Source organism: Oryza brachyantha, chromosome 10 (genome assembly GCF_000231095.2).
Source record: "Oryza brachyantha chromosome 10, ObraRS2, whole genome shotgun sequence".
Lineage (NCBI taxonomy): Eukaryota > Viridiplantae > Streptophyta > Magnoliopsida > Poales > Poaceae > Oryza > Oryza brachyantha.
Genome location: NC_023172.2, coordinates 12,035,093 through 12,045,239, shown reverse-complemented (window position 1 = coordinate 12,045,239; position 10,147 = coordinate 12,035,093). Strand labels below are relative to the sequence as shown.

General features: G+C 42.7%; 1 protein-coding gene across 1 annotated transcript; it reads left to right on the top strand.

The window, feature by feature from the left end:
- Window positions 1-1,211: 1,211 nt before the first annotated feature.
- LOC121055601 lies at window positions 1,212-4,152 on the top strand. Its single transcript, XM_040528464.1, has 3 exons — window positions 1,212-1,482; window positions 2,710-2,924; window positions 3,379-4,152. The coding sequence occupies exons 1-3, from the start codon at window positions 1,212-1,214 to the stop codon at window positions 3,958-3,960; spliced, it is 1,068 nt and encodes a 355-aa protein (XP_040384398.1). The 3' UTR covers window positions 3,961-4,152.
- Window positions 4,153-10,147: the final 5,995 nt, after the last annotated feature.

Genomic DNA, 10,147 nt, shown 5'->3' with positions numbered 1-10,147 from the left:
AACTGGTTTGGTTACTCAAATTGCTGCTAGTTATTTTGATGATTCAAATGGAACTTGTTCAGGTATAGGGTTCTTTTTATGCTAGTTATGCTGAAAATCCATGTTCACCTAGCACAAACAATACACCTATTGTACATATACATTCCAATAGTTTGGTATTCAATCATGCTCACTCCTCTCCTCGTAATGTGATTGAACGTGCATTTGGAGTGTTGAAGATGAAATAGCGAATTCTGTTGCACATGCCTAGCTACCCTGTGGAGAAGCAAAAGTTGATTATAATTGCTTGCATAGCCCTTCGTAATTTCATCCGTGATAGTGCTTTGGCTGATGTTCTTTTTGAGAGATGTGACAATGATGAGAGTATATGCCACCTATCAATACACCTGAAGAAGAAGACAATTATGTTAGCACCACATCCAATGATGGTGATATGTGCGTCTTTCGAGATTTTATTGCAAATGCTTTGATGGCGGACAGAGGACGCAATATATAGAAATATGAAAGTGGTTTAGGTTGTTCTTTGTTATGTGCTTGGTGTACATATGGTATTGGCGAAGTAGTATTTTGCTATGTGCTTGATGAACACAACAAAGTGCAATATTTTGTATGTGCTTTATTTATGAACACATCGCGGTGGCAAAGTAATATGCACGGAACCTATTACATAAGTAATTTAACTTTCTTATTGCCTTCAAAAAGGAAATTATAATTCTCTTGACTACCTTTATGACAATTTACATTTTTTTAAAAATTGTATAAAAACATTTATGTACATTGATGTAGTTAAACCAACCAATGTAGAAATAAGCAGAATCCCCATCTACTTCAGGGTATTTCAGACAATTCAGCCTCTCAGGACACTAGCCAGCAAATTCTCAGAAGCTCCCCCAAACAGAGCCCTCTCAACTTTTTAGAATCTCAAGTTTCCAGAATCTCCAGCTAGCTTCTCAGAATTTCCAGCTCCCCCAAACAGGCCCTAAGTCCCTAACCCCAACCACGAGCTCCCTAACCCCAACCACAAGCTCGGTGGCGGCGGTGTAGGAGGAAGAGGTGGGAGACTATTGCTACTATTTTGATATAAATAATTCCTTTCTCCAGCCTTTTCGTTCCCATCCGTCGACTTTCCGATATGTTTCAATTTTATTAGTATAAATACATATGAATTTTATTAATATATATACATATGGATTAGGTTTTGAAGAACCACCATGGAGGATGTCCTCGATTTGCCATTGTTTGTGGAGGAGGACGACGAGGAGGCGGCGGCGGAAGCAGCGAAACAGAAGCGACGGGAGCAGAGCTTGAAGCCCCGGCGGCCGAGGCCGACGAGTTATCGCGACACGCCGGAGATGAAGGAGAGGTGGGCGAGGAGTAGTGCTCTGGCTTCCCAGTATTGGGAGCATGACCCCAAGACAGGGATCAGCTACTACACGCGTGCCTGCTTCCTAAACCTCACCATCTTCGACCTTGACAAGGAGAGTATGTGTCATGGCCACATCAACAATCTAATTATTACTCCAGTCTATCATATTGTTGTTATCAATACACTGCAATTTTTTTTCTAGCACACTGCAAGATTACGCTCATCTCTAGCAATATTCCATAAATCAACGCACACCCACTATGCACATGATTTTGATAATCCAATCAAACACGTGGAGTGAAGGCAGGCCAATAGTTTCAGGCACATGAACAGGAAACAATGCAATAAGCACAGAAAAAATGATTTGCTCACCTTCTATCAAAGATATCCGATTCATATCTTATCATGTATCTATTTGGGAGATGTTTTTAGTGGAGCAAACTACCTTAAAATTCACTAGATGGGATCCTCACTGACTGGAGAAATTTGATCATGTGCCACTCTTCACAGTGGCTCTTGATCATTCGCCACTCCTTATCTTGCAATTGATAACTTGCCACACTGCCCAAAAGGACTGTTTGTCACTTTTGGCATAGATAGTCAGTGCTAGTACCACCAGCAGCTAGGGTCTTGTTTTTCCAGTGATTGCAAAATGCAAATTGGCAGTAAATTATATCTCATTGGAGACCTTGCACTGGACGGGCTAGACACCGACGGTGAGTGACATTTAGGTGTGGGGGCCTGAAATGTTAGTGTCCTTGAGCCAGGGTGGTGGATGAGGAGGGAGATCATGCGATGTCAGGGATGATGGGGCCATGTGGGGGGGGGGTACCAAGCAGATAAATTGTAGTTTGCCTCCTGTGGATGAGATGCAAATGATCAATTTTCTCATTTCGGGCAGGTCCAAGCCAAACACAGGTAAGCTGTTATATGAAGAATTAGACAGCTCATACTGTTTAGGTTTTGCTAAGATGAGCAGATATTGCGATGGATTTAGTTCAGTTTCTCCCTAGTTGTAAAATATCCCATGCAGTATGCTATTGAACATATACTCTCTCTGACCTCATAGATCTTATTTAGCAAATGGACAGGTGTATGGTTGGATTTTCTGAAGTATATAGAAGATTAAAAAGTAGCCAGATACTTTCTCAACTGCAATAATTTTGTTTCTGAAACAACTAAAATAATTTTCATAATTGTATTTCCGTAACAGCTCAAAAGATAGGGACAACCCTGTTTACCTTATGAAAACTTTTGTCCTCTAGAGACATTATCAAACGTATACTTTTGTTAACACACTATTCTTCCCTGTTGCAAACTAACTCCATTTTCAATTTTGTCAGCACAATATGGTCCAATGCGTTTTACAGACGCAATTATCCCAGAGGATCACATTTTGACTAGCTCGTTAAATGTAATATCTCTGAAAGTAAAATCATCGGATGTTGGCTACCCTATCAATCTATATGGGACTGTGATAGTCAGAGATGGATTAGATTTTAACTGCATCACCATCTTCCGGCGCAATAGGAACAATTGCCAAGTTATCCAGTCAGAGGTATTTTAAAGAGTATCTCTTCACACTATTAATCTCTCCTATTTCACATAATACATCGAACTAATTTCTTTACAGTTATGTACAGTTAAAGGCATACTAAACCTAGCTACATTTGAGTTGTCTATATGCATGACTTGGACTAGTTTCATACAAAACACAAATACCTACTTTTTTTTATGTATTCAAATATTAAGTCATGTCATTATATTTTAATTTGATTGATCATGTCATCATATATAATTATTGCAATTAAATCATTGTGTGAATTTTGATGAGCTCAGTCCAAATTCTTGCCTAGGTTGCTAGCAAATCAATTTAATATGAATCTGCGTACAGGTTTAAGGTGGTTAATAAATAATAACAATACTATTATATTCTATGGATAATTATCATTTATTTTATATATATCATTAGTGTGACATATGGCTAACGTCTTGTGTAATTTTTCTTGTAGAATGAAGATATAATTCTCACAGGACCAACTAGAGGAATTGTTTTTTATGGTGAAATATTTTTTGAGATAAATTTGAAGATTAAGGAGAATGAAGAGTGCAATGACAAGGAATTTAGTAAAGGATTGCTTGAAATGAAAGTCTACACTCGTCGGTTTAAGATTGTGACTGAAACCTTGGAGAGTAGGCTCAGTGAGGTGGAACTTGTAACTGCTTGTGTTAAGGAAGCATTGGAGGGCACTGTTGAGATAAAGATTCTGTCAGATTCTGAAGTTTTTCATGGGAAAATTACGGCTTGCACAACAGATGTTCCGAATGATATTGTACTGTATGACAGTGATGTCGGTTCTGCAAACGCGGTTGGTGATGACAGAGTCGTGCAGCTGCTGCGACGTGTCGTAGCAGTGTCCAGAAAAGAGATGTTGATATTGAATATCCATGCCCATAATATTCATCAGAATCATGTCGTCAGTCGCAGTTTGAAGTTCACCCCATTCACTAGAGGCTCTAATGAGGACGAGATTAGCTGTGGTATTTACAAGATGCGGGTGAAAGTTGTTTGGTCAACCTTGTTGATGGGTTAGAATTATACTCTACTGAGAGTCTTTTTACAAGATGCGGGTGAAAGTTGTTTGTAAATTAACAACTTTGAGATGAATTAGAATTATACGCTATTGGGAATATTTTTCACAGATCTTGTAGCTTATGCTAAACTCGGTGGTGTAAATAATTAAACTTTTAAGCTAGCTGTCATGCCGAAATTGAATGTAAGTGGTTACAGGGCAGTTTTTTTGATAGCGTTTGTTTTTGACGCCATAGTTACTGAACACGTGTTATCATTTCCCCGTATGTAAACCTGAGATTAAGAGAGTAAATATCATGAAACAAACAAGTACTTTGACAAAACTATCTATACTAATATAAAAACAAATGAAATTCTTTTCTACGCCAATGTAAAATGTATAAATTTAAAATTAGTGTAATAACTAAATGACCCAAATCACTCTAGGAAATTAAACGGAACATCAATTTTATTTAGTCACCTACCATTCATATCTACCATTCATATATAGGAAACTATTGTAAAAGTTTTTTTTGGTGCAATAAGCACTTCATAAATCTGTGTATTAGTTATATATATTTGGGAGCTCATCTTTCCGTAGTAGGGCTATGTTTATGATTTGCTCATCTTTTTGCCTTTTGTGGCAAAAACAACATGACGTATTTAGATATGATAATTGATTTATGATTAAAACTTTTATAGACATGTGTTCTTATGACCTAAAAGCAAAGACTGAAAAATAAACTAAAATAAAAAAACTCTAAAATCAACTCTAAATTTAAGATTAAATATTTAAATTTTAGCTTATAAGTATAAGCAAAACCAAAAGATGAGCTCGTCGAGAAGTACTCCCTTCGTATTTAATAAATGACATTATTAACTTTTTTAGTATATGTTTGACTTTGGATTTACTATGTCCATCAAATTATTTAGATTTATTCTTGTTCTTTACTTCTCTAGGGACGTAGTTATTATGAAAAATTACTAGAATTTCTATCAATTTTTTAGAGGTACTCTAGTACTGTAGCTGCTTGTAATAACATGAAAACTAGTTAGTAACTGTATGATGTGAATTTACTTGTATTAGAAAAAAAAAGTGCTGTGTTTACCTGTGAATTTTTATTCACATAGTTACTTATTTTTACTCTTCCACAATGCAGTACTTGTAATTTCATGAAAATGAATTTTCATTTATGTTGATGGTTAAGTTACTCAAAAGCATATTTAATATTGAACTTATTTTTTAAATTTATTTTAAGTTAAACATAATTTTTTTAGAAAGAACAATACCAGACCTAAACATTACTACCTCCGTTTCATAATGTAAGATGTTTGATTTTTTTAGTTGCAACGTTTGACCATTCGTCTTATTTAAAAATTTAGTACAAATATAAAAAAATAACAAATCGTGCTTAAATTTATTTTGATAATAAAGTAAGTCACAAGCAAAATAAATAATATTTCATAATTTTTTTGAATGAGACAAATGATCAAACATGGGAAGCAAAAAGTCAAACATCTAATATTATGAAACGGAGGGAGCAGCAGTTAGCGAGTGCGTAGATTACAGTTCTGAGGAAGTAAGTAAATACTTTATAAATATAAATAATAAAGTGTTAACCCGAAATGGGCCGAAACAAAAGGAAGGTTGTTCTGGGAAGGCCCGGTCCAACTAACTGAGCAAGAACGCTCACGGACAGCCTACTGCTATTCGTTGCTTGGGTAGGGGTAGAGCACATAAACAATTAAACAAACACTCGCAGTGCGTGCGTGCGGCATGGCCATGGCACGCCGCCGTCTCCGCCTCTCCTCCTCCGCCTCCGGTACTTCTCTCTCTCTCTTCATTTTTTCGCACCATTTTTTTCCTCTTGTCCTGGCTGGTTGCTTCCATTTCGCGAAATCGATCGAGGTTTGTTCCGCAGCTTAATTAGATCCAGGTAGGCCAGAGCCCTAGCTTACCTTCACGGTGCTCTCCACACCGTACCGCTCGCTAGGGTTACTTACCTGCTAGCTATTCGATCTTCCCGTTCGTCCGGCCAGATCCACAGCCGGCAGCATCGTGCATGCATACACGGCGTGCGCCGTCGCCGACCACATCTTCGCGCAGTCGAGGAAGCGTGCATGAGGTGTGGCATCCGCCTGAGACTTTGGTGCGCTGTTGCCGGCGCGGACGGCCTTCCCCTGCGCGGCCGCAACGCCTCCGCGTGTCCGTGCGTCCGCACGGACCATGCCCTAGCCCCTTGCTGCTCGCGCCATGGCCTACCGTCACGGCTGCGACCTACGCCTCCAGTGACCGGGCGTCGACGGCAGCAACGACGCGGCGTGCGCCGGATCCGACCGCATCTTCGCGCCGTCGAGGATGCGTGCTTCGAGGTGTGGCATGCCGCCTGAGACTTTGGTGCGCAGCTGCCGGCAGCGGACGGCCTTCCCCTGAGCGGCCGCACCGCCTCCGCGTGTCCGTGCGTCCGCGCCGACCACGCGCTAGCCCATTGCTGCTCGCACCATGGGCTATCGTCACGCCTGCGACCTAAGCCTCCAGTGACCAGACGTCGACGACAGCAACGACGCGGCGTGCGCCGGCGCCGACCGCATCTTCGCGCCGTCGAGGATGTGTGCTTCAAGGTGTGGCATGCCGCCTGGGACTTTGGTGCGCTGCTGCCGGCGGCGGACGGCCTTCCCCTGCGCGGCCCGCGTGACCGTGCGTCCGCGCGGACCACGCCCTAGCCCCTTGCTGCTCGCGCCATGGCCTACCGTCACGCCGGCCTGCGACCTACGCCTCCAGTGACCGGGCGTCGCCGGCAGCAACCACGCGGCTTGCGCCGTCGAGGATGCATGTGTGAGAAACCAGAGGGAAAATAGCAGATGGTATTGATGAACCGGTAAGAACACGATACAAGAACATCTCAATCCGACCGGATCGAGCTACCGCTGCCTACGCCACCGCGTGTTCCCCGCCAGCCTCCTCTCCCTGTTCTGTTACATATTTATACCCTGTTCACTGAGAAAATAGACATTTGGCCACGTTCAAAAAGCGGTTTTACCATAATGCCATCCTGAAAACGCGTTTCGCTAAAATACCATTCCAAGCGGCTTACAGCCATTTTGCCATTTTTCTCATTTTATTCAATTTCTCAATTTTTTGGCCTCGTCCACTGGATGGGTCGACCAAATTGGCCCTCAGATGGGCTGCCGCGGCTCCTCCTCCACGCACTGCCTAGCCTCCGCGCCTTCCGGGTAGACATCCGCTCCATCGGCTATGGCCTCCACGCCGTCTTCGAATCCTTCGGCTAGGTACTTCGCCATTGAAGCTGCGATGCTATTGCAGATCTCACGCTCCACTCATGAAGAGAGAGAGAGATGGAGGAGAGGAGGCGCGTACTCGTCAGCAGCGGCAGCGGCTATCTAGGCTAGCAACCCCTCGCCGCGCTCGCAGCCGGCGGTGACGTCGACGTCTCCTTCACCCACCACCGGGAGGCGCCGCGACGTCGGTCTGTTTTGTAACAGATCGACCGAGGGACAATTTGGTTAGCCCATCCGGTGGATGAGGCAAAAAAATTAAGAAATTGAATAAAACCAGAAAAATGGCAAAATGGCTGTAAACCTTCGCTCGGTATGGCATTTTACCGAAACGCGTTTTCGGGATGGCATTCTGGCGAAACCGCCTTTTGAATGTGGTCAAATGTCCATTTTCTCCTCTTCACTAGTCTAGCTATTAGAATTTTTTATTTATTAAATAATTTACAAATTTAATTTTGCATTTCAAAAAAATCACAAAACTAACCTCCTGCCGCCCTCTAGGAGGGCGGAAAGGTGACGTGGCAAACGACCACTCGGTAGCGAGCAACGGCCGTAAACGGCGACACGGTGAATTTTGCTTTTAGACCCTTTCTGCCCTCTGTAAGGGCGGCAAGGACCTAAGTGCAAAATTTGCCACACCGTCCGAAAATTTCACGATTTAACCGTGGTTTAATACATATATCTATGATGTATGAAGTTTTTTGATCAATACTACTACTTAGCTCAGTGGTCATCCTCTTCTTCTCCTATCTAGAAGACTCGAGATCAAATCCTTGCCAAAGGATATTTCTTCCTATTTTTTGCAAGCCTGAGAAAAAATCAAAAAAAATATGCTCTTGGTTGAATTCGACCCTTAGTCTTCTAAATGAAAGAGTGAAATGGTGGCCACTGAGCTAAGCTAGTTCTTGTTATTAAACAATTACGTACGATATACATATATGTATCAAACCACGGTTTAATCGAAAAATTCTTGGTTCAATCGTAGAATTCCTTTTCCTTGGCAGCGCGGCAAATTTGCATTTAGGCCCTTGCCGGCGGAAAGGGCCTAAAAGCAAAATTCGCCGTGTCGCTGTTACGGCTATTGCTCGCGACCGAGTGACCGTTTGCCACGTCACCTTTCCGCCCTCATAGAGAGCGGCAGAATGTTAGTTTTGTGATTTTTGAAATGCAAAATTAAATTTGTAAATTATTTAATAAATAAAATTCAAAATTCCAAAAAATTATTACACATGCACCCGCCACCGTAGCGCTTGTTGGGCCGACCCACCTGCTCTGGACGGGCCATATTCTCCTCGCCTTGCAGTGTTGACTGTAGCGTATCGGGCACACCCTCCGCTCCCATCTTCTCAGCCGTCTTCGCGATGCCGCTCGCCTCACTGTCAGGTAGTTCGCTGACAGCGTGCTTCGGAAGGATCTGGCGACGGGAGCGGCGTTCAACGAGTCAGTCATCTACATTGACGGATCTAGCCAACGAGATTAGGGGGGTCTGAACAAATTAGATAGAGTTTCAGCCCCCGTTTCTACTAATCTTCACCATAAAATTTTAGGGGGGGTCTTTATGGGGGCTCCAATAGATTTAACGGGGGTAGCAGGGGCTCGAGACCCCGCCGCTCCCATGTTGGATCCGCCACCGGTCGTCTACGCTAGCGCCGTGCCCCGGGTGACCGGCGGCGGCGAGCCAGCTACACTTGGAGCCTGCAGCAGCCGAGCAGCGGACGACAGAGGTTGCTAAGAAAGTCGCGGCTACGTGATGTGGCTCTGCCCAGACAATGATCTGCCTCCCCTCCATCTCTCACGCCCGCGCTACTCGCGGACCAGCCCATATCACCGCGACGCCGCATGTCTGCTTTGAGCATGGCCGCGCCGTGCCAAGCTCGCTGGTCGCTGGGTAGGGGGCTTAACACCTAAGTACCGATCCATATGCATGCTTCATTGTAATGTTTATCATTTGATTGATCATCGTACATACATTTTGATATACTGATCTTCTTGTCGTCGTCTGATGATGATGACCTGACCCAATTAACCCTTCAATATGGTTAATTGGATCGTCCATGCTATTATATTTTTTACGGTTTTAAAATATGCCATTACAATTCATATATTCATAGATATGCCATTATAATTTAGGGTTAATTGGATCCATGTCATTACAATTTTTAAGGTTTTGAAATATACCGTTACAGTTCATCTATTTGTAGATATACCATTATAATTTAATATATATTCTAGATATGCCATGCATGCATGATAGTTATGCAGTACAGTTTAGTCGATGATGATGGTGATATTTGATATGATCCGTCTATTCATTATATTGATGTGGTGATGATGCAGGCTAATTGAAGATCGATCGATTGAGAGGATATGCTATTGGGGGCCATGGCAGAAACTGGATTATATATCAAGAGAGGAGTGGATGGCGACGAACTACACCGAGTACTATTTTAACGCAAGGCTTTGCCACGTCGGGTCTTTTAACTGAAATGAATCAATCCACAATACTAGTACCTGCTCTACAATCTCAGTGGTTATAGTAGTCTCATTGGCCTTCGTCGATGGGACAAACACGGAAGTGTATGCGTTACAAGGCAACTAGCATTTTGGATTAGAAGCAACAAAACGGATGCGCGTGCTAACGCTTTCGCGCTAGCGCGCTCAATCCGTTGCTTGTTTTGTTCGAGATCGAAAGAGTGCCCTCGGGAGACTACAAGTTCCATTTCCCAATAGGTGATTTGGTGAGTTCTAGTATAAAAAACACCTATTCGCATTTTTTCCTATTTTCCTTCCTTATTTTGTTTCTCTTATATATATTCCGAATCCCAAATATTTCCCTACCTTTTTTTTCTTTCTATTTTCTCCAATCCCGTGGGCCTTAGCGAGCCCAGATATCGTTATGGTTTCAACTTACG

What these genes read in the sequence shown, in the direction of transcription:
- LOC121055601 (XM_040528464.1), top strand. Translation starts at nt 1,212, where the DNA reads ATGGAGGATGTCCTCGATTTGCCATTGTTTGTGGAGGAGGACGACGAG. An exon ending in CTTCGACCTTGACAAGGAGA is followed by an intron (nt 1,483 to 2,709) that starts GTATGTGTCATG and finishes CAATTTTGTCAG; the next exon opens with CACAATATGGTCCAATGCGT. An exon ending in GCCAAGTTATCCAGTCAGAG is followed by an intron (nt 2,925 to 3,378) that starts GTATTTTAAAGA and finishes TTTTTCTTGTAG; the next exon opens with AATGAAGATATAATTCTCAC.